This window comes from Myotis nattereri (genome assembly GCF_964212035.1).
Source record: "Myotis nattereri genome assembly, chromosome: 9".
NCBI classification, from domain to species: domain Eukaryota; kingdom Metazoa; phylum Chordata; class Mammalia; order Chiroptera; family Vespertilionidae; genus Myotis; species Myotis nattereri.
The window spans coordinates 9,925,478-9,950,709 of record NC_138084.1 but is presented as its reverse complement, the minus strand read 5'-3'; the positions used below and the strand labels follow the sequence as shown (position 1 = coordinate 9,950,709).

Genomic DNA, 25,232 nt, shown 5'->3' with positions numbered 1-25,232 from the left:
ATTCTGCCTCAGTAGACTTGAGTAACCCCTGAGATTCAGCCCTCGCTTGCCATCGAGACAGATGTCTCGATGTGGGTGTGTTCAAGTTCAAATACATGTATACATGAAAGAATAAAAGTATAGATGTGGGTATGTATACATGTAGGTGTGCATGCATGTGTATGTCTATACATGGGATATAGAGTATTATGTTTAAAAATGAGGGCCAGGGTTTGAATCCTGGCTCCACCATTATGGCTGATTTTCTTGGGCAAGTTGCTAGAGCTCTTCAGTGTGACCTTACCACCTTCCTCTCTGTAGACTGAGGATAACAGTGTCTCCAATACAGGTTTATTGCAGGTATGAAATGAGATCGTCTATTTAAAGGGAGTACTCAGGAAATTAAAGTCATCTACTCTGCTTTCTGCTATGTTTCCCACTAGTACAAGTTTCATAAGGACTTGAAAAGGGAAAATACTGGGTGTTCTATAGATAGTAAAATGGAAGTTACATGGTCCTCTCAAGGCCCACTTCAGCTTCATCTGTAGCCCTATTCCATTCATCTGTGACTCTGTCAGGAAAAAGAAAAAAAAGTCCCTAACAATTCACCATACATTTATCTCTTTGAGACTTGTTTTGCCCCTTGGTTTTATTGTGCTTTGCCTTAGTTCTCTGTGTTTGAAGTAGAGCCACTGGTAGATTCTTGCAGGGGCTGAGGGCCTGGCGTCTCCAAGAATGGGTGATTCTGGGTCAATGATGTTTCCTCCCAAACATGAGACGTTGCTTATGACCACCTGTTGTGATTCAAGGGTGAAGCCAGCCAGGAATCCTCAGGCAAGAAGTCCCCCTTCTCCTTGTTTTAGCGTGCAGAGCTGGAGGAGGTAACTATAATGAGGGCTAGCCTGTGTGAAGCTGCTGCCAGCTCAGGGCTTAGTGAGCCATCGGACATACCATTATAAATGCATCACCCGCTCAGCGTCTCTCCACACTTTACATCTGCTGTTGGCCAGCTGCCTCCGGTAGAAGGAGAATCTGGCCTCTGCCTGGCATCAGGGAACCCAGATGTGAAGACAATGACACTTAGTCTGGAAGCTCTTGGCAAAGAGGTAAATGTGGTTGACCAAGACCCCCGTGTAGCCCTGACACGCTGACTCAGAAAGAAGGTGTTAAAAAGTCTGGAAGATTGGGGAGCAGGCATGATTGTTTGTAAAGTTCTTGGATTGGGGGAAATCCAGATTACATTTTTAGGGTATAACTTAAGTTTTTTTTGTTTCTAACTTAGCTATTCTAATGCTTTGGTTGTTATATTTGCTGAGTTCTGTGGCCAAGTGCTTTTCAATGTAATATTAAAGTCTCTTTTTAGTAGCCAATGCTAATAAAAAACATAAGATCTACTGAGCTCATATTACAACCTTTGAAATAACCCAGAAGCAGCTGTCCTTCAAGGATTAACACAGTTGTTGAAGAAAATGGCAAATGGGACTCTTCTAAGACGCTAGAGTTGGGTTTTGTTCCCTTTGGCTGTGGATGTGTGATTTCTATTTCTAACAGAGAAGCAGCAGGGGTGAGGTATGTCCTACTTAAATAGGCATTTAAAAAGAGGGTAGTGGAAAAATGTGACTAGGAAATCTGGAAGCAAGGGGGAGAAACCCAGAAAGCCATGAACAAAGCATAGCATGTGCAGACTGCTTGAAAATGCCACGTGTGTGGGGGCCTCCAGAGGAGACAGTATTACTCACCCTCTTACGCTCTTCACTCCCTTCGCCATTGGTGTCTTCGCCAAATGTGATGGTGTTTTATTCTGTAGAGAATAATGGTAATGTCTTGACACATATGCAGTTTTTCTTCCAAAGCCACTGTCTTCTTCAACTACAGGAACATCAACAACTCCATCAATCTGTGTCCATCCTCCCGAGATGTGGAGAAAATGCTGCACCAAGGTGTCTTGTCCACTGTTGTTTAGCAGCACAAGCAAAGGGCAGATTCAGGATTAAAAGTTGGGTGGCTTGTGTCCACTTCGCCAGTATTGCATTCTTTTTAAAAAAATATATATTTTATTGATATTTTACAGAAAGGAAGAGAGAAGGATAGAGAGTTAGAAACATCGATGAGAGAGAAACATCGATCAGCTGCCCCCTGCACAGTACCCACTGGGGCTGTGCCCGCAACCAAGGCACATGCCCCTGACTGGAATCGAACCCGGGACCCCTCAGTCCGCAGACCAATGCTCTATCCACTGAGCCAAACCAGTCAGGGCCCAGTATTGCATTCTTAATCTGCATAGTCAGAGGGGTGAACTCTGTAGAACCCAGGTAGTGTGTTGGAAGGAATAAGACTTTGGTCTCAGAAAGAGCTAGATTCTGATCTTTGTTCTTTCACCTGAATGCTGGGCCACCTGGAGCAATTTATTTACCCCCCCCCCCCCCCCGCTCTGTTCCTCAGTTTCTTCATCTTTTCAATGAAAAGAGTAACACTTGGAAGGGTGACTGTGAGGATTCAGTGAGCTGGTATATGCTCATTGGGGGCTCAGATAAATTCCCTGTGGGTTCTGAGACCCAGGGAGTAGAGGAGGACGAATGAAGAGCCACGGTGTAGAGCAGTGTGCTTAGTAAAGGATGAGGAGGGAAAGGAAGCGGCAAACTGATTTTTGCCCTTCCCCTCCCCAGTGTATAAGAGCCTACAAACCAGATTTCCAGGGAATCGACTGAAGGTTTTCTTACTCCTGATTCCCAAGGGAGGGTGATAAAGGCATTGACTCTGCAGCTATCATTATCTCGTTAGCAAGAGGAGCTTTGAAAGGGGAAGACGAGGTCACTGAGACTGGGAATCCAGCCAGGCTGTGACGGAGGGTCACTGGCGATGGCATGGTTCTCAAAGGCTCAGGAGGAAATAGGAAATCCCCAATGGCCCCAGTCATGATTTTGTCGCCCCTGTCTGCCAATCACTCCTGCTCAAGATTTGCCTGTCTGTCATTGGCCCTGTGGAGTGGGCTGGTAGTCAGGAATGTGTGCTGTTGGCCATCAGTTGGGAAGTTCAGATTGCACAGAGTGGGTGAGGATTGAGTGGGGATAAGTGAGGGGCCCAAGCTGCCAAGGTGCCTATCTCTCTGATTCATAATGTCATTTTTTCCCCTCTCACATTAGTCTCATTTATAAGATGGCAGGACAGTAAACAGCTCAGTAGGGGTTTTAATTAAGTATGGTTAGATGAGATGCTATAGGGTTTTTGGTGGATGCAAAGGCAGATTTCTAACATCCAGCATGAGCGGACACATGATAACAGTACTTTTCTTTGGGGTGGTCTCGCCTGGGCCTTTAATCGGATGACTGATGTTTCAGGCATGTGTGGAACAGGCTGACCTTTCTTTTCATAAAGAATCCTCTGAGTTTTTCAGATCGGCCTTCACAGTCATCATGTCAGCATATATTGCCTGAAAATCTAGTGTTGAAAACGTGGCTCTCAGAGACTGAGCTAAGGGGACACAGTTGCTCCCCCTACCATTCTGTGGCGTTAATCCCCTGCTGTTTGGGGGATTAAGTGTTCCCCATGTTGTCAGCAATAGACATGGTTGAGCATTGGATAGCTTTGCAGCAAACCATCAGGCAGATGAGGGGCTGTGCTGAGTCATGATGATGGTGATGACAGCCGACCCGTTCATTCATTCATTTGTTCTCCACCAGCTGAACTTGGGCCAGCTGGTCAGAAATGTGTGCTGGTTAGACATCAGTTCGGAAGTTCAGATTGTCGTCACTGCCTTGGCATCCCCATTCCTAAAACAGGACTAAGAGGTTAAGGATCTTGCATTTTCCAAAGTGAATTCTGGAATATCCAGAACTGGACCATCATGACTGGACTCCCCATTCTGGATAGGAGACGGGAGGATGGCTGTCCCGAGCGTGGCTGTGGGAAGAAGGGCTTGGGCAAAGCTTAGGATGTCCAAGCACTTTGCAACTCTCTTGGTATTTGCTCACCCTGATTGTAAAAAGGAGGGAGGGGAGCACTTGCACACATAGGATAATGATGCAGCAATTTAAAATCATCCACTGTGCTGCGAGAATTCTTAAAACATGCAATGCCTGTCTATTTAGTCAGGGGCACTGACCTCTTTTCCCTTAGGTTATCAAATTTTAAAAAATGACATCAGCCAACACAACAATAGCCATTTGGTGTGAATCAAAATTATACCCACTTTTTGCCAGATCGGCAAAAATACATTTTTTGTTGTGCTGCAGAATTTTAGTAGTCAGTGTATGTGTGCCATTGGATAAAAAAAGGTTGAAAATTGTTGAAAAAATCAATTTTTAAATAAAAATACTGTTCCCAGTTTTGAGAGGTGAGAAGACCATGTGTATACATTTGTCAGTATCTACCTGTGGATATATATGTGCTTATTGACAGAAGACAATTGGAAGGATAGACAACAAAATATTAAGGATACTTCTGAAGACTTTTTATTTCTTATGATTTTATTTTTTTTGAAGCTTTCACAAGAGATCTTTTATATTGAAACATGTTGAGTTTTATAAAGAAAAAATATTTGATCCAGTGGAAGAATTAGGGATGACCCCCTGTGTCTGGTGCCCGGAACTCTGTAAGCTGGGTTTTGCTGTGTGATTGTGGCATGTGCTTGACCTTTCAGTGCCTTGGTCTATCCCAGGGCAGTGCTCCATGAGTTATTTTTGCTGTAGTTGCTTACAGTAGCACCCCCTTATCTGTGGTTACACATTCTGCAGTTCTAATTACCGGGTCAACTGTGGTTCAAAAATATTATGTGGGAAATTCCAGAAATAAACAATTTTATAAGCTTTAAATTGTGCACCCTTCTGAACAGTGTGATGAAATCTCGTGCTGTCCAGCTGTGTCCCGCTCCTGATGTGAACCATCGCTTTGTCTAGGCTAGGGTCTCCACGCTATATACACTACCCCCCATTAGTCACTTTTACATAGTAGCCCTCTTGGTTATCAGATTCGCTTGCTGTCACAGCGCTTCTGTTCACGAAACCTTTATTTTACTTAATAATGGCACAAAAGTGCAAGAGTAATGATGCTGGCAATTCAGATATGCCGCAGAGAAGCCATGAAGTGCTTCCTGGAAGTGAAAAGGTTTGTCTGTGTAGGAAAAGGCAGAGTGTACCTAGGGTTTGGTACTGTCTGTGGTTCCAGGTATCCACTGGGGGCCTCAGAACATATCCCCTGTGGATAAGGAGGGATTACTCTATTTCCTGGGAAGCAATGATGGGATAAAATTTATTTGCAGCTTTTATAAGACTTTGTTGTTAAGTATGGAAGACAAATTAAGTTCGCTCAATCCATTAGGGGTGAAGCTGGAGGTTGTCCTGCCCGTTCCCCCTAAGCAGCCCCATCCTCTCTAGGCCTGGGATTCTGTGGGCCTGCCTTCCCCCTAGAATCAATTCTCTAAAAAAAGCTCCTTTGGCATTAATCTTTGCTTCTTCTTTACATAGCCCTTTTCCTCACTGGTAAAGCAAAGAGGTAGGCTAGATGTTTATTTTTGTTTGTTTGTTTTAAATATATTTTTATTGATTTCAGAGAAGAAGGGAGAGGGAGATACAGAAACATCAATGATGAGAGAGAATCATAGATCGGCTGCCTTCTGCATCCACTGGGGGTCGAGCCCATAACCTGGGCATGTGCCCTGACCAGGAATCAAACCGTGACCTCCTGGTTCATAGGTCAATGCTCATCTGCTGAGCCACAATCGGGCGTGCTAGCCTAGATGTTTTTAAGAAAAAAAAATGTATTACCTACTTCACCAGGTCATTTTGAAGATTAAATTGTATCAATAATATAAAAGCACCTTAGCTAAATAAATGCTAAAGTGATTTAGCATACATATATGAAAACCTTCAGTAACTTAGTGCTATTGGTGTTTCTCTAAATCCTTGTTTCTGGACCTGGCCTTTAGCACCATGTTGAAATTCGTGACATTTGTACAGCTAACGCCAAATGATCAGTGAGCCTTTTCTGCAAATGTTGTAATAAGTGGAGAAAAAATCCAGGAAATGGCTCTTGTCTGCTTATTGTGTTTTTAAGTCTCTTCAGCTGGTCAGCAGTAAATATTTCTCATAGACTATTTCTCTTATGTGTTTATTTCTTACTCATATTATGGGGGCATTTTCCTGTCTCAGTGGGGAGGAAGAGAAGGGTGAATTTACCAGACCAGAAAGAGCCATTAAAACCATCGCCTCCAGTAGTGACAGAATCACAGTGATCGATGTCATTCATTCCCAAATGCCAGTGTGAGGATCTTGGCTCGTCCACCAATGTTTGCGGATAAAAAAGAAAATAGCGTTTTATGCAAGTAGTTCCTTTGTATGATGCTAGAATGTTCTTATGAGGCTGTGCGTAGATGGCGATACTTTCTTTAAATGGCCCTCGTTGGCAATTAAGAATGACCAAGTGTGTCAGACTTCCAAGTTCAGCGGTAGAAAATAGAAAACTGAACCATGAAATCCAGGGGGTTAGACGCCACCGCAGATGCTAAGGTGGGTTTAAGTAGGGTCTACAGAGCATGTTGGGGATTCCTGCCAGAGGGCTTTAGAAACCGCTTCAAAGGGAAGCCAGATTCACTTTCTTCCTCAAGTATCTGACCTATTTCTGCTTCAGTCGTCATCTTTGTGCAACATTTTTAGAAATGGAGAATGGGAGAAGGACAAGCATCAAAGCGAAGTCTGTTTCTTAGTCTGGGCAGCCTCCACCTGATTCCTCTTATAGATTTTGCCAGATGGTCTTTCTTTTTCATTTACTTAAGGTGTGTGTATGTTTTAAGAAAGAAATACATAAATGCTACCCAGAAAGGAATACGTACATTTTTTTTTTCTCAAGGGAAAGAATGCTCAGTTGAATTTAGGGACTGAATAAAGTTCTGCCAATGAGTTCACCCTTGGAAAACATTGAAATTCTCCCAAACATACTAATTAAGGTGCTTTTTGTCTTCTCTGTTGGTTTTCCCTTTGAAGATACCATAAAAGTTGCATGCTGCGAGAGGGAGGAGCCAGGTTTGGAGGAAATGAATGACATGGTCTCTACTTGGCCATCAGCCTTGCACTTGAATGGCCTAATCTAGAGACTGGTCTCCAAACTTTTTTGATGGCCTGAATGCCTGGGCTGTGCTGGGCAGCTGTGCCGTTGAATGGTCCTGGAGTTGTACACTGCACCACCTGTGTAACTGTAAGCCGTGGCCTGATGCACCCCAGCAAAAATAGAAATGAGCGTAGGCACTCAAGAGGTGTATATTTGCTTGTAAATTATATATGTGTATGTGTCATCCACTTAGATTATATATGGATAAAACATGATTTCTTACTTCATTAAAAAATGAAAATGAATAGCAGTTCTCACAAATTCCATTTATGCACAATGGGTGGTTTTGAATACCCTCTGAGGTAAGCCACCCACTTGGGAGATGTTGGCCTGGAAGAATGCATAGGGTCCTCTCTATCATCCAGGCAGGGCAATACATTTGTAGGGCAGGGTTGCTTTTTAGCAGTAGAATACTTATGGGTCTTACCCCTTCCTGCCAGGACCTTTGTCTTTACCTGCTGGTTTCTATTTCAGAGTACACAGTCATTAATGAAGCCTGCCCCGGAGCTGAGTGGAATATCATGTGTCGTGAGTGCTGTGAATATGATCAGATTGAATGCGTCTGCCCTGGAAAGAAGGAAGTTGTGGGTTATACCATCCCTTGCTGCAGGAATGAGGACAATGAGTGTGACTCCTGCCTGATTCACCCAGGTGAGTGTGGAATGGGAGACCTGAGGTTGCCTTGCGTTTTCTGAGGTCATGAATGGGAACAGGCTGAACACTTGCCCTGATGGGAAGCTATCAGGAGGCTTTGAGGCCATGCCTATTAAGAATGGCATAATTCAGCTCATTCTAACTGGAGAAACTGGAGGAGTTCAGTGTTTTCAGTGTTAAACTCATAAAACTGTGAATTTATATACTCATTCATTGATTTAACAAACAAACAAATTGATATCAAACTATACGACAAGGCCATAGTAATCAAAACAGCATGGTACTGGCATAAAAACAGACATATTGATCAATGGATAAGAATAGAGAGCCCAAGAATAAACCCATGCATTTATGGTCAATCAATATTTGTCAAAGGAGGCAAGAACATACAATGGGGTAAAGACAGTCTATTCAGTGAATGGTGTTTAGAAAACTGGACAGATACATGCAAAAAAAAAAAAATGAAACTAGACCACCTCCTTGCACCATACACAAGAATAAGCACAAAATAGATTAAAGATTTAAATGTAAGAGTCAAAACCATAAAAATCCTAGGAGAAAACATAGGCAGTAAAATTCAGACATTTCTTGTAGCAATATTTTTTCTGATACATCTCCTCAGGCAAGGGAAATAAAAGGGAAAATAAACAAATGGGACTACATCAAACTAAAAAGTTTTGCACAGCAAAGAAAACCATCAATAAAATGAAAAGACAGCCCACTGAATGGGAAAACCTATTTGCCAATGACATAGCTGATAAGGGGTTAATATCCAACATTTATAAAGAATTCAAACAATACCAAAAAAACCCAAACAACTCAATTAAAATAATGGTCAAAGGCCAAGAGACTTATGGAAAGATGCTCAATGTCGCTCATAATCAGAGAAATGCAAATTAAAACCACAATAAGATATCACCTTACACATGTCAGAATGGCTATCATCAATACGTCAACAAACTACAAATGTTAGCAAGGATGTGGTGAAAAGGGAACCCTCATTCTGTTGGTGGGAATACACCTTGGTGCAGCCACTGTGGAAAACAGTATGGAGTTTCCTCAAAAAATTAAAAAATGGAACTCTCTTATGGCCCAGCAATTCCACTTCTGGGAATTTATCCAAAGAAACCCACAACACTAATTCGAAAGAATATATGTACCCCTATGTTCATTGCAGCGTTATTTACAATAGCCAAGATTTGGGAGCAGCCCAAGTGCTCCTCAGTAGATGAGTGGATAAAAAAAGCTGTGGTACATTTACACATTGGAATACCACTCGGCTGTAAAAAAGAAGGAAATCTTACCTTTTGTGACAGCGTGGATAGACCTGGAGAGTATTACACTAAGTGAAGTAAGTAAACCAGAGAAAGACAAATACCATAAGATTTCACTTGTATGTAGAATCGAATGAACAAATTAAATAAAGAAATGAAATAGAAACAGACTCAGAGATACATGGAACAGACTCACAGCTGTTAGAGGGTAGGAGGGGTTGGGGGCTTGGTGAAAAAGATGAAGGGATTAGCAAAATCAAACAAACACAAAAAACTGATAGACACAGACAACAGTGGGGCGATTACAAGAGGGAAAGGGGGTTGGAGAAGGTAAAAGAAGGTAAATGGGGATAAATGGTGATGGAAGGAGACTTGACTTTGGATGGTGAACACACAATACAATATACAGATGATGGATTATAGAATCGTACACTTGAAACCTGTATTATTTTATTAACCAGTGTCACCCCAATAAATTCAATAACAATAAAACAAAATACAAAACACACTAAGCAGCTCCTATGTATCATGTCAGGCATTGGGAATACAGTGATTTTTTTTTAAAGTCACATTTCCTGCATTCCCAGGGCTTGCAGCCTGGTGGGAGAGATGGAAAGGGAAATAGGCAACTATAATTAAGCATGATAAGTGCTGTGACAGAGAAGCACAAGATACCAGGGGAGCACAGAAGGGGATGGGGTCAGTGGAGGGAAGGTCAGTGGAGACATATTAAAGGAGGTGACGTGTGTTCTGAAGATGGCAGCAGCCAACTGCCAAGGGTGAAGGGATTCTGATAGAGAGGTCAGCCTGTGGAGGACAGCATGTGCTAAGGCCCTGTGGCAAGAGAAAGCATAGGATTTAGGACTCTGCAAGTAGCTCAGTCAGACAGGAGGGAGGAGAGAGAGAGAGAGAGAGAGAGAGAGAGAGAGAGAGAGAGAGAGAGATCATGAACTCAGGCATTTTGATTTATTTATGTGCTTTAATTGTTTAGGTCATTACCCATGTTGATGCACACATCACCCCATTGGAGGGCACTGGAGGCCCTTCTTGTCCCCCTGTGTTCTTCCGACATGGCCACACTAGGTTGGTTGTGTCTCCAGGGAACGCTGGTCTGAGAACACAAGCACCTGAGGTGTTCCTTGCTATTGGACTGTCATTGTTCCAGGTCCCTTTGTTTTGTCTTCTTTTTAGTGAACGGAGCTAGGGAGTAGGTATTATTTTTAAATGAATGTATGTTGATATTCAAGTTCAAATATAATAAGGTTCACTTAACTTCTTTGATTTTATATTTGTATCTCTTTTGTCCCATGGTGAACATCCTATTTTCTAATTATACTAACCTAATCACTTATATTCTTTATCTTCTGTTAGAACGTAATAGAATTGTATAAGATAACAATACTATTAGTACTAACAATAAGACCACTGATTGAAGTTACGCTTTCTTTGTGGTTATTATTGACCTTAGAATATATCCCATTAAGTGTACACAGTCCAAGTAGTGCGTTTTAAAGCCAATCGGACGTACAGGTATACCTTGTTTTATTGAATTTTGCTTAATTGTGCTTCTTAAATGTTGCATTTTTTTTTTTTTTTTTTTTTTTTTTTTTATAAATTGAAGGCAAACTTCCCACCAGCAAAAGCTTATGACTCACTTGATGGCGGTGGTCTGGAATCACACCTGCAGTATCGCCAAGATGTGCCTGCACTTCTTTTCTCTGTAACATATGCCACCTGTGTGATATAGAGATAGGCTTTTTATTTCCATCCATTTTCCATATTTTACAATACAAGCAAATATATACACACATGTATACACCTTTTCACTTATTGCACGAAAGTTAGCATACTTTATCCTTGCTTTTTGCTCTTAACAATGCATGCTGGAGATCACTCACTGACAGTATGAAGCCGCCATCTTCATTTCTTTTTGCAGTTACTCATAACTGTGTTGTGTGATTACCATAGTTTATGAGTATTTGGGCTGCTTCTGGCTTTTTGCTAATATAAACAATGCTACAGTGAATAGCCCAAGGCATACATCATTTAGTATTTTTGCGGTGTATCTTTGGGGTACATTCCTAGGAGAGGGATTGTGGGTCAAAGAGAGGTGCACCTGTCATTTTGCCAGCCTTTGCTAAATTTTCCTCCGTGCCTTTGGCACTCACAGTGGCTGTGTATGAGGGGACTGTTTTCTCAAAGCCTTGCAACAGAACATGTCATTTGGGATTGTTGCCAGTTTCATGCATGAGAAATGAGATCAGTGTGGTTTTAGAAAGTTCTATCATGGATGACAACAATCTTCTCTGTGCTGGTGGCAGGGATGGTAGGAGGGTCAAGGTCCAGGGGCATGGTGGCAGGAATGTGAGCTGTGATTTCCAGAATGTCCAGCAGCGCCAGGGCCCTCACCCGACCAAGTTTGCGAGGTGTTTGTGTGCGGTTCTAGGCTGTGTAGCTCTGAACTTGGTCCTCTGGCCCTTCTGGCAATTCTGTGAGTTCCTTGGTGTCTTTTTTAATAGCGCCTCATTCTTTTTCATCACCAGGCTGGTTTTTGTGGCTTGCACGTAATGGCCTGGGTGTTACTGTGCCAAGAAAGAGTTGGCAGGATCGTTGAGGTTATACTCTGAGTCCATTTGCATCCTCAGTGGCACACGGGTAAGGGAGGCAAAGATGGGAAGTGGCACACGGGTGAAGATGGCCTGTAGGAGGCACGGTGATCCCCCCTAGGACCCAATTACGGGCCACATGAATTTGAGGCATCATATAAGCAACTCTTTTCTGGTGGGAGAAGGGACCGTGAGAGGGAAGTAGAATCAGGCTGGTATGCGAAGAGAGGGCTACTAGTCTCTCTCCTACAGGAACCACCATATACACACTGCAAATATATACACCGGAACCCAACAAAGCCGAATTTCAGCCGAAAGCAGGAGTATGCTGTCAGCTCAAGGAGACCCTGGTTATCTCAAACAGCTCAGAAGCCTGCATTGGCAGTTCACCCATCCATCCGTCCATCCATCCACCCATCATCCATTCACTCTAATAATATTTATTGAATACTTCCTATGTGGCAGATACTGGAGTAAGTTCTAAGGATAAAATGTGGCTGGGCTAGAACTTAGCTGTCTGTCCTGAGTGAGATTGAATGAGCTCTACCTTCCCTCATCACCCTCCACGGCTCAAGAGACCATGTTTAAAAAGTGATCCGAGCCCTGGCCGGGTAGCTCAGTTGGATAGAGCATTATCCCACTGTGCCAAGGTTGTGGGTTTGATCCCTGGTTAGGACACTTACGAGAATCAATCAGTGAATGCATGAATAAGTGGGACCATAAAAATTGATGTTTTCCTCACTCTCTCCCTTCCTCTCTCAAATCAATCAATAAATCTTTTCACTGACCCTTGCCTGGGAACTGCTCACGCCTCTCTGGTGTGGCCTGCTGGTGGGGGTAGCCTGACACCTTCCCGGATGAGCCCACTGTTAGGCATTAAGGTTGTTTCCAAAGGCATGCTTGGGTGGTAGAAGTATATGACATAGAAGGACCTTCAATGACATGGGATGATGCCTCTTTTTATTAAGTGAAACAGTAAGTTACAGAACCAGAATGTACAGTATATAGTGTAAGCCTAATCGACAAAAATGTGTTTGTATAGGTGGATATAAAGAATGTGACCGGTTTGCCCTGGATGATGATATTCTAGGTGGTTTTGCTGCAGGTTATTTCATGTTACTTTAGAACTTCAGCCGCTAACTAGAAAGACGGGTGTCAGCACCCTCCTTGGTCTGAATGCCGGTGACTCTAGCATGTCCTGGGAGCCAGCATTTACCGAAGGCTTCGGCGCCTGTCTCGGTCCAGGTGCCCTTCCTTGAGACAAGGCCCTGAGAAGGTGCCCGGTTTCTCCCATGCAGCCGATCATGCAGCAGGTGCTGACTCCAACACCCTCTTTTTTCAAATGTTTCAGGTTGCACCATCTTTGAAAACTGCAAGACCTGCCGAAACGGCTCGTGGGGAGGCACACTGGACGACTTCTACGTGAAGGGCTTCTACTGTGCGGAATGCCGGGCGGGCTGGTACGGAGGAGACTGCATGCGTGAGTAGACCCCCGAGGCAGCTCCGTCTCTAGTGCCCGCTGATTTAATGTCTCCGCTGGCCGCGGACTACGGTTTCTCTTGCTGGAATCTGAGTTCTGTCAAGCTTGCAGCCAGAGAGCTTTCTAGATAAGGCTATAAAGAAACAAACACGCGCATTTCCATCTGCTGGTTGTGGACTGTGGACATCTGTTTGGAATTGGCCACGGGAGGTTTCTATCTGCTCTTAAATCTTCCCCTTTCTGCTGAACAAAGCCAAGGCGCTCTGTATGGCCTCCTGGCCATTCCTGAAGCGGCTCCACATTAGCATCTGTCAGATAACAGTGACTATAGCATCGAAATGCTCCGTCTGTAATGCATTTTAAATATGAATTCCTGTTGGTACATTTTTTGAATCCTGCGTTAAATTCCTGAGGCCCATGTCAAATTATCAGCATGCCCTTGTCCTGGGAAAGAGATTTTTTTCTGGGTTCTACTGGAACTCCAGGAATTACTTAGTCTTTATGAGGGTTACCCCTTTGAAAATAGAGTGGAACTGTAACTTCCCCCAGCGGAGACTCCCCTCTGCAGAGCCCTGATGGTGGCTGTCCCGCTGAGATGTGGGACCTGGGGCAGCGGACGCACTGTTAGTATTGTGTTAAGCCTGTTCTACATGCTCCCTCCTTGAGTCAGAAGCAGTCTGGGTGGGCTTGCAGGCTGAGCAGTTTTCCTCCTGTAATGATATTCCCAGGCCGCGGAGATGGAGACTGGAGAGCTATTGGTATTCTTTGCCTGACCTAACCTTAGCAAAATGCCACGGATTTCGAGAGTCCGGGGAAAAGGGTGAGGTCTGTGGTTTGCGGCCGAAAAAATGCAATTACCCCTGGAGAAGGGACATGTTGGTGCTTCACCGTGAGCCCGGGAGCTCAATTATTCTGAATACAGATGGTTTTAAAGTGCTGGTCTCAGGTGCAGATTTAAAACTTTGATGTCATTTTAGATGGTTTCCAGGAAATTGAATTTAGGACTTTGGGGGTGGGGGGTTAATTTCCAGGGGTATTCGCTACGGGATTTCACCCTGGTCTTCCTCGGGCAGCTGTTCTCTGGAGACATTCTGATATGATCAAGACCACAGGCTCTGGAATGACACGGGCCTGGGCTAACTAATGGTTTTGTACTGTGACCATGGCCAAGCCATCTACCCTTGCTAATCGCAGTCTCCTTTTCTTGAAAATGGGAAGAATGGTATTGGGCTGTTTGTAGAATTAAAGCAGATATGTGTGTGAAATGCCTAGTGCTTTGCCTGGCATATAGCGAAAATGAATACAGTAAACGTATCCTTATTCTTTTTTTTTTAATATATTTTATTGATTTTTTACAGAGAGGAAGGGAGAGAGACAGAGAGCCAGAAACATCGATGAGAGAGAAACATCAATCAGCTGCCTCCTGCACATCTCCTACTGGGGACATGCCCGCAACCCAGGTACATGCCCTTGACCGGAATCGAACCTGGGACCCTCTAGTCCGCAGGCCGACGCTCTATCCACTGAGCCAAACCGGTTTCGGCATCCTGTCCAGCACAACTTCGATTTCGCATTGACGCCCTACAGTCTATTAGATCACTTTAGGGTTTCTTCCCTTTGGAAATGGCAGGTTGCTCCTTCTCTGTGTGAGTGGAGAAGGGCTAAGTGATATGATTGGGGCCATAGGCAGGAGTCAGATTGTGCATGGCCTTGTAGGTAGGTGAACTGGGTAAAGAGTTTAGATGTTATTCTGAGTGCAGTGGGAAAAGTTGGGGACTAGGATATGGCATTGACGGGACAGAGGTAAAAGAAGAGGGAGTCAGGGGTAGGGGAGATGTTAGGTAGGAGTTGATGCTTGAGCTATGCCTTTGCTCAGGTGTGGGCAAACCAGAAAGATACCTATGTGGGTGCAACTCTAGACCCCTGGTTCTTAACCACAGTCTCATGCAATCTCCACTTCAAAGGCTCTGTTTTCTCTGAAAAGTGGGAAGTGGAATCTCTGCTGAGGACAGAGTGGAAGTGAGACCGGGGCTTGAGAATAGCAAAGGTTTGAGACAGCCACGTGAGGAATAAGGAAAGGCAAGTCCCAGCAAGACTGAGGGCCTAGTTCAAACTGGAACTGTTATGTAGGCGCTGCAGTCAGGCCAGTGGGCAGTGCTCGCCAGCAGCATGGTAGCAGCGATGAACTGAAACAGGCATTTGCTTGATCTGAGAATTGGCTAAGACAGTTCATCCAGGTTGGATAGGACACGAAATCAGAAAGAGCCTGGCAGAGAGAGAATAGGGATGGATGTTTCAATGTGGTAGAAAAGTAGGCTTACTGGTAGTAAAGTGGTGGAACACATAGATAGAAGGGGTGTTGTAGGCAGAGAGTGGAATATCTAAGTTGAAGCTTTCAGGGGTGGTGGTGATAATATGTTCATATATAATAGTCAGTTTTTGCTGTGTAACAAATCTCAAAAGGAAATATTTTTTTATTATGGGTCTGTGGGTGGGCGGGGGTTCAACTGATTTCAGCTGAGCTGATGTGGGTTGAACTCCATGCCTCAGGGTCCAGGCCAAAGGGGCAGCAGCTACTAGGGACGTGCTGTTCTTGGGGGGAGTTGCAGAAGCACAAGAGGCCAAGCCATACACACAGACACATTAAGGCCTCTTCTCATATCACATTCACTCACATTTTAAGAGGCCACGTGGCTAAGCCCCAAATCAGTCAACTAGGGAAGTACAGTGGGGCCTTGACTTACGAGTTTAATTCGTTCCGAGACCGAGCTCGTTAAGGAGTCACTCTGTCAACTCAATGCAAAAAATCGGCCGAGAGAGAGCTGGTATCTCAAAAAACTCGTTAGTCGGGACACTCGTAAGTCAAGGCCCCACTGTATTCTCCATCCCAAGTGGTTGGACCAGTGATGGTATCCAGGTGTCGGATCAAGGCTTCCCCAAAGACAGCTTATCGCTACAACAGGCCATTGCCACTGGCAGAACACAAAGCCAGGCTCTCATTCATCAGTCTACCCAGCCATTCAAAAAATATTTCTTTTTTTTTTTTTTTAAATATATTTTATTGATTTTTTATAGAGAGGAAGGGAGAGAGATAGAGAGTCAGAAACATCGATGAGAGAGAATCATCGATCAGCTGCCTCCTGCACATCTCCTACTGGGGATATGCCCGCAACCCAGGTACATGCCCTTGACCGGAATCGAACCCGGGACCTCTCAGTCCACAGGCCGACGCTCTATCCACTGAGCCAAACCGGTTTCGGCCAAAAAATATTTCTTGAGTGGATGGTCTGGGGTGCTGGACATACAGTGATGAGCAAGACAGGTCTTGGAGCTTGCAATTTAGAGAAAACAGACTAAAAAAAAACACCCCCAAACACCCAAAAAGTAAAAAAAAAATTGAAGTGTGGTCATCAGTGCTATGAAACAAACAGAATAATGGTCCGATTCCTGTCTCATTCTGTGTTAGTTCAGTTGTGCTTGTTCAGCTCCGTGATGTTTGCTCTGAAAGCCTCATCCCACACAGTGTGCTATCTGGCCACAGTCTCAGCCTTCATAGAGCATGTTTTGTGGAGCCCTGGGTTAGTCACCAGGGGAAACAACGAGCCCTCGGTGAGTTTACAAACCATCTATGGAAACAGCGTTTGACCATAAGAAGACATCCGTGTGATATTATCATGTTATTAGATTCTTACCACATGTGCCTCCTATTGGCATTAAATGAATGTGAGGGGAATTCAGAGGGGGAAGTAATTCATTTCACTGTTTGTGGACTGCTTGCTGGGCGCTGGGTGCTGCCTGCCTCTGTTAAGGGGAAGCCACCACACTTGGGTGGCTGTTTATGGCCAGGGCAGCTTGCTGGACCCCCATGGCAGTGCAAGCATTTTCCCAGTAGATGGCGCCCAAGTGATCCTTTCAGGCAGTTTCATTTCGAAGGAAGGAGGGCTTCTTGCTGAATACCATCTGGAGGCCCAGGCATTCCTGCCCCTCCCCCCTTCTCCTCCTCCCCCGTGCCATATAGAATCTTAGAAGGAAGAAGAAGTGACCGGCAAATTCCAGAAAGACGATTCCGTATTTGAGTTATAGAGCTTTCATATAGAGCATTGAGCTTATGTTACAGCACCTTTATTTGATCACGTCCTTGACAATGTTAAGTAGTGTTAACCCAACTATCGACAGTCTTAAAATCAGTATGTGATCGAGTCATTCATAACCATTGGCAGATTGTATTAACCAACATAACAGGAGAATGGCCTGAAGTCACTGAGCCTAAGGGTAGACTTTATTCACATCTCCCTGCCTAGGAAAGAATGGTTTTGTGAGCTCAGAAAATCCAGGCTAGGGATGGGAGTGGATTCTTATTTTTCTTTCCCCAACTTTTTATTTTGAAAAATTTCAAATCTGCAGAGAGTTGAGAGAATAGTACATTCCTATACCTTTCACCTGGATTCACCTATTAACATTTCCCCACATCTGACTTTCTTTTACTGCACTATAGACACGTGAATTTAATATTTTCCCTGTCCCACATTATCACCATTTTCCTTTTCCGTGCTAAAATTGGCCCGGGATTGGCCAGCAAAGCCCCTGCAAGCTGGCTCTACTGCATTGTTCAGTAAGCAATTCCTCGCTCTCTGGTCTGGAACCAGCCATTTCTCCACGAATCCTGGTTCCTCCTGCAGGAAAGGCATTTAGGAACGGCAGTCTGTGTGCTGGCTCCAAGAGGGGCTGAGAGCTAGAGTCAAAATGAAGCCTTCCTCTCAGTGGTTTCAACGCTTCTTAAGCTGGGAGGTTGGCTTCTCACGTGGAGCCCCTCTGCTGACCTCCAGAGTGGAGTTTATTTGATGTGGCCCTCAGACTGAGTTTCTTAGCCACCAAATAAGATGAGCGGGAGTGGGACCAAGAGCCACTCCGTATGTCACACTTCCAGGTAGCATTACAGTGGGCCTAACCTTTCAGGCGTCGAAGGATCCAGGGGATATGAGAAGGTTAGGAAATCAACCCAGAGAAGAGAGGATTTATAAGGAGAGATTATAGGTCTGAGTACATTTATCTTCTTAGTCATATTTTTCATAGAGGCAGAGGAGCAGAGGAACTGGCCATAAGCCATGCCCCAAAATGTGTGTGCGCTAGAATAGGAGAGAGGAGGAGGATTTGTGAGGCTGGCCCTTGAGCCATAACAGACAATGGTCAAGAGCAAATGTGTGTGTGTGTGTGTGTGTATCTGTGTATTTCTGTGTGTCTGTATGAGAGAGAGAAAGGGAGAGAGAGAGCACTTTCACAAAGCTTTTTTTTAAAAAACAAACACGTTTTTATTGATTTCAGAGAGATGAAGGTAGAGGGAGAGACAGATAGCAGCATTGATGAGAGAGAACCATTGATCAGCTCCTTCATGTCCACTACTGGGGATCGAGCTTGCAATCTGGACATGTGCCCTGACTGGGAACTGAACCAATGGCCTCCTGGTGCATCGGTCGATGCTCAACCACTGGGCAATACTGCCTGGGCTATATTGCTGATTAATGGAGCTGTCCTCCTGGAGAACCAGAGAATCACCTGGGTGGAGTCACTGAAAACTGGCTTATCTGGCTGTGGTCTTTGGTGTCCCAACACTTCCAGGAAATGAATGATCCCAGTTGGGTCCAAATTGGGGGTGGTATTATGCAGTGGTTAACGATAGGGCTTGGAACCAGTGGCACCTGGGTTTGAATCTCTACTCCTATGACTTTGGGCAAAGTTACTCAATCTTTGTAAGTCTCCGCTTCCTCATTTACCAAAGGGGGAATTTATAATAGTGGCCCCTTAGAGGGTTTTTGTGGATTAAATTAAGTACCATCTATAAATCCCTTAATATGGAATCTGGTACATAGTAAGTACTCAATAAATGGTGGCTGCTATTCTTTTTTTAAAAAAAATATGTTTTTATTCATTTTAGAGGGAGAAGAAAGGAGGGAAGGAAGTGGGGGGGAGAGAGAGAGAGAGAGAGAGAGAGAGAAACATTTATATGAGAGAGAATTGATAGGTTGCCTCCCATGCACACTCTGGTCTGGAACAGAACCCACAACCTGGGCATGTGCCCTAACCAGGAATCGAACCAGTGACCCTTTGGTGCATGGGATGATGCTCAACCAACTGAGCCACACTGGCCAGGGCTATTCTTATTTTTATTATTAAACCAGAGCCATAAAATAAGCTAGCTTGCTTGCTTTCTTGCTTCCTTCCTTCCTTCTCTTTTCTTTTTCTTTCTTTTTTTTTTTTGAAAAGGAAATCAATGTAAGGCCAGAGAGGAAAAATAATAAAGCAGAATTCCCTAAAGGGACAATATAATATATGCTGGACACGAGGAGGTAGTCTTCCTAGGACGAGTATTGTGTGGTAAATTGCATTTTATATTTCATGTCCTGAAGCTCTTTGGCTCTAGGGAATTAATGTGAGAAGTTTGCAGAAGATTTCATGTTCTCAAAGAGCTCATCCATCATTGCTCAGCTTCTGGTTAGGGCATAGGACATGAAAAAGACTTCCTTTCTGCTCAGAGAGCAAGAAATCACTTGATAAATCAAAGAGAATTCAGAATTTCCTTTAAGACCTTTGAGGATCTGTGAATACATAATCTATAAGAGTCTAAACTCCAGAGGAATGAGTTCTTTCTGGGCGAGCAAGTGATCCAGGATGCTTCATGTGTAAGTCAGTCAGCTACGAGGTTGGCTGGGGGCAGGGCAGGTGAGAGGGTGGGTCTGCTGGAGGCAGAGGAGGAGCCTGGTACACTTGTGAGGAGCCTATGGGCTGGCCGGTCGAACTTAAATCTGAAGGAGACCCCAAAGCAAAGGCCATCCTCTCAACCAGATATTCTCTTAAATGAAAATTTGCTGAGCAAGCAGAGGCTGGGGCAAGGCTTGGAAAGCTGGAGATCTTGGGATAGTGTAGTTTTGCAGCTTCAAACACTTGTCATTTCAAAGTGGTGCCACCTCCTAGGCTCAGTTTTTCCATCCTCGCAGCTATGGAGCTGCAGGAAGCTGGGCAGTGGGGGAGTGTTGAAAATCAAAGACCGTTGTTAGGTTCCTGGTGCTTGAATTTCAAGACCCTTCCAGAAGGATCATAGCCTCGGGCCTGCTTCAAACTAGCTTAATTTCTGATTGGATCGACCTAATCAGTCCCTATCCCAACTGCCTAATAGAGGAAAGGATATTAACAATGCAAAAAATATATGTATTTCCTGTTGTGAAGAAGCAAGAGAATATGACCTATAGTCAAGAGAAAAATCAGTCCAAAGAAACAGACCACACATGAGAAAATACTGGAATTTTCGGACAAGGATTTTTGAATAACTTAAAAATAAATATATTAAAGGATTTACAGTACTGGTAAACTGCTAATACAATTAAAGAAGGGAAGAGAAATTTCAAAATAGATTTGAAAAATGTTAAAAAGAACCAAACGGAAATTGCAGAACTGAGAACTATACTATCTAAAATTTTTTTTAAAATGGTTGGAGGAGATTAACAACCAGTTGGTCACAACAGCAGAAAAGAGCAGGGAACTTAAGCATGATTTAGTAGAAATCAACCGAGCTGAAGCACAGAGAAAAAAGACGGAAAGTGTTTAGCGTTCTATGTTCTTTGTGCTACCCTAGTCCAGATCCTGTCTTTTGAATTGGATTGGCAGGGTTTTCTCAGTGTGTGTTTGTTGCAAATACCCAGGCAACTTTGGGGAGGAAAGACCTTCTGCAACAAAGTGCTATTCTTGCTGGACCACAGTTTCAACTGAATGAACAGACCATTTGATACAGAGGGGAGGGGCTTTAAAAATGGTTCGGCTGGGCAGATGTTTGATTATATCTTGCACAGCCATTTATTCAGTTAATTAATTGAGCACCTACTCAATGCATCTAAAGGCATGAACATGACAGGCAAGGCCCCTGATCTCACAGAACTGTGTCATGAGGGAGGCCACCAGTTACATAAAACAATCCGTACAAAGTATCAACTTGATTGGGATTACCTGCCACATCACGGAGTGAGCTGCGGAGTCACTCCTGGACATCTGATTGTTCCTGAAGAAGACCTGAGCGCCCCCATAAAAGTCACCACTGAGAACTTACCGTGAACCAGGCGTCGTGCTCTGTACCTTCCTGCACTAACTCATTAATCCTCAGCACGGCCATTTTACGGGGGAGGACACTGAGTCACAGAGGGGTTCAATGACACTCCTGCTGTCACACAGCTTGGGAATGGCAGCACCAAGATGCCACTTCAGAGGCTGGGCCCAGAGCCCAATCTCTCCCCTCTCTGGATGTGAGAGGCACTGATGCCCCTCACTCCTAGGGCCTGCAGGTCCTGGTATGATGGGCCAAATCACGTGGAAGGTGCCAGCTTTCTCCCAACTCCTGGCCTCGTGCATGGGCCTGTCATCATCCAGGCATTTGTTCTGCCCTCACGGCCTGGGATCCTGGGCCTAATGGGTTTAGGGCTCCAGCCAAAGATGTAACGAGGCTCTTCAGATCCCTGGGGCAGTGGCCAGAACCTGGGCTGTCCCTGTCATCCTTGTACCAAAATCGTGTCTCAGATCCAGACAAGACTCAAGAGAAATAACATTGCTTTCCATTTATTGAGCATGTCTATGCACCAGGCACCATGCTGAGTGCTTTAGATGCAATATTTATCTCATTTAACCCTTAGTACAAACAAATAGAGAAATAATAACAACATGGCAGTCGGTGCTGCTGTTATTCTCATTTCCAAATGAGGAAGCCCCTCAGCTGGGAAAATCTGGAGAGCTTGTCTGGGCTCACGCAGCTGGTTAGAGGCTGACCCAGGATTCGGACCCATCCGGCCCCCCAGGCTGCTGCTAAACCACCGAGGCCTGTCTCCCGAGCCATCTCAGGAGGGAAGAAAGTGCAAATCCCTCTCTCAGTCTGAATGTTTTCCTTCGTGCTTTCTTTTCCTTCAGAGGAAAGATTGCAGAGAAAAAAAGGAAGCTCAGCCGCTTCTCAGAAGGATGTTGTGTCTCCCTCCTGCCCCGGGCCCCCTCCGTGCTGGAGACAACAAGACTCCTGTCTGAACGCGGCGGGTGTTCGTGTCTTTGGGAGCCTTCCAGCTCTCTTCCTAGTCTAGAGTTCCTTTCAGCTCTGCAGAAGCAGGGCCTATCCGGCTCTCTCTCCTGTTCCGCTTGTAGCAACCGGGAAGGTGGTGGGTGGGTTGGGTGGGTGGGTTGGAGATGAGTCCAAGATTTGAGAGCCCAGTGGACAGTCTGACTTTGCTGGCAAATTCCCCTACACACACACACACACACACACACACACACACACGCACACACACGCACACACACGCACGCACACGCCCCTTCCTCCTCTGCAGCAAGACATCTCAGGAAGTCTGAGCACGGATCCCGGGCCCATTGCCGGCCCTGGCCTTTCAGACACAGGACCACCTGCTTGGTTGGCCAGCAGCACTTCCTTGGCCGGACACTGAGCTGTGCTCACTATTCTGCCCAAGACAGAGGTGCAGCTCGCACCCTGCACGCAGCCCGCTGCCTCCCCTGGGAGGGACAGTGTGGAAAGGGAGCTGGAGCAGCCCCTGTGTGGTGTGGGAGCGAGGTTCCTTCCTCCTCTCCCCTGGGCCTGATACCCCTTCCCCAAGGCACATTGCTGAGAAGTGGCCTCTTGGTCTCAGGTTGGTTGGAACCTGTCCCCCATCTTGGTGCCCATTCTGCCCTCCCCTCTGGGGTGAGAAGGAAACATTGTGAAATGTAACCGAGATGGCCCGGGTGTTTTGGGATCTTGACTCCTGAAGAACAGCCCTGGGCCTGCAGGAGCAAGTGGTCTAGTAGCTCACGTGGCCAGTCGGGGGCCGGCGTCTGGGTGGGGCTGGGGCTCTGAGCCCTCCACAGGCTGCATGAGATCCTGGGGCGCGCCGATGCCTGAGTGGTCTTGCCCAGGAGACCTGACCAGGGCTGGGCAGTGGCTCCCCCTGGACATGAGGGTGGCAGGAGGACGGGGGGCCAGGGATGCTGCTGTCTGGTTCCAGCTTCCGCAGCAGCATTTGCTGCTGGTTCTGGCGTGGGTCCCTGCAGGAGGTTTGCTGTGGGAGCTGAGATTTCACGCCTGGCGACTGGGCAGCTTCCAGCTCCAGGGCTGGAGGCTGTGCACGAAGGTTTCTTTTTCTGGCCCTCACACCCAACACATCCTTTCTGTAGCCGGGCAGCAGATGGGCAGGCGTGGGCGAGGAGGAGCGTGAGGTGTGCAGGAAGAAGGAACGTGCACTCCAGAAAAGCAGGGGGAGTGGTGACGAGTCAGCCTATCTTTTTTGGGGCGGGGGGGGGGGGGGGGGTGGAGGGGAAGGGCGGAAAAGTCCTGCTCCTCCAAATGGAGCGGGAGGGGGCTGGGTCAGGAAGCCCCGAAGGCAGTTTAAGTTACCAGTCAAGACCCAGCATTGGTCCTCAACAGACTCAAGTTCAAGTCCCTGCTCCGTGGCTACTAGCATTTGCTGATTTTCCTGCTGAGGGCTTTCTGTGCATAATTTGATTCAAGTCTCACAAACCTTATGACGGAGGTACCAGTTTTATTCCCGCTGGACTTAGGTTTGCTGAGGTTCTGAGAGATGAAGTAGCTTGCCTAAGGCCACACAGCCGGAGAAGGTAGCGCTGAGTCTCAAGCCTCGGGTAGGAGGATGCTGTGGTCTCCAGATTCACCAGGGCTTTCCTGTTGGAACAATGATTGATGGTCTTCGGACTCTGTGGCCATCTGGCCTCGGGGAAGTCCCCTCCCCTCTCCTGTCCTTCGCGTTCGCATCTGGGACATGGGGAGATGAATGTTGCTCTCCTTGGTTTCTCATGGGGATTAATGGAGAGAATGTTTATGAATCTTTTCGCTAGGGCCTGGCCTATCATGATATCACCATTTATTCATTCAACTCCTATCTATGGAGCACCTGTTATATGCCAGGTACTGTTCTAGGTGTACAGGCTAGAAAAGATCCCAGCTCGACCAAAAGAATTAGAGATCTGGAATTTTATACAGACCAGGGATAGATAAACCTTTTCTGTAAAGGGGCAGATAGTAAATATTTTCATTTTTTAAGGTCTTATTGCCTCTTGTTGCAACTACTCAACTCTGCTGTTATGAGCTTGAAAGCAACCATAGACAATGTATAAAAGAATGGGCATGGCTCTGTTCCAATAAAACTTTATTTATAAGAACAGGCAGTGGGCCGGTTTGGGCCCACAATCATAGATGGCCAACTCTTGCAGAAAATATTTATTTACATGACCCAGGCGATTTTTTTCTGTAAAAACCAATTTAAGATATTTTCCCCAAACTCTTTTATAAAACTAGGGTGCCTCTTACACACCCGTGCTTTTCCAGTGGTTTTCAAATCTTAGGGCTCCCCTGCAGGTAACTCAAGGGACAAGGGTGATGATGAGGGTGGAGGGCATTGGGTCTCTGCTTCTGCTTTAACCCAGAACCCCTCTTGGGTCCATGTTTTGATTGACAGTCTTCATAAGAGTTTGTTTGAGAAAAGGGGGTTGGAGGCTAGAAAAAAATGAAACCCATTAATCCAGTCTAACTGGATAGAGACTATGTCCACCCTCCAGGATCATGCCGTAGAGAGGCATTGATTACATAATTGTTCATAGATCAAATTAATTTTCTAACTGGATGGAGGGGGTCAGCAAAGAGTAGTTTTGGGGCTCTGTTTGTGGGATGGAGAAGGTGCAGGGAACACAGACCAAAGGGCCATGTGTAGGTGGAGACTCTGGACAAAAGCCACAGTGTCCTATAGAGAGAGGCGTGGGGAAGGTCAGCTTCCAGAGCCCTTGAAGGAGACCACAGGCTGGCCTTTGGCCATCTCAGCGATGGGGGATGACAGTGTGGTTTGTTCACAGTCGGACACAGTTAGGTTTGAATCTCTCCTCTGTCACTCAATAGCTAGGCCAGTTATTCCTCTGGTTATCTATTTTCCCAGCTGGGACACTGGAACGATGCCCCTTCCCTTCTCGAGCTGCTGGATGGATGAAAACCTACGCATCGCGAGGTGCTTCAGAAATAGTTCTTTCCTTCTCGGTTTCATTCTCAGGGTGTGCGATGAGTTCAAAGGCTCTTTGAGACTTTCCAGCAACTCTTTCCTATTGACTCAAATGTCCTTG

The 25,232-nt window shown here is 45.4% G+C and overlaps 1 protein-coding gene across 3 annotated transcripts in view; it reads left to right on the top strand.

The window, feature by feature from the left end:
- PAMR1 (peptidase domain containing associated with muscle regeneration 1) overlaps window positions 1–25,232 on the top strand; it is an 84,379-nt gene that overhangs the window by 31,184 nt on the left and 27,963 nt on the right. For all 3 annotated transcript variants that reach the window (XM_081100446.1, XM_081100445.1, XM_081100444.1), the window contains 2 exons: window positions 7,555–7,731; window positions 12,966–13,094. In XM_081100446.1, the coding sequence (XP_080956572.1) occupies window positions 7,602–7,731; window positions 12,966–13,094 (259 nt within the window). In that variant the 5' untranslated portion in view covers window positions 7,555–7,601. The remainder of the gene's footprint in view (window positions 1–7,554; window positions 7,732–12,965; window positions 13,095–25,232) is intronic.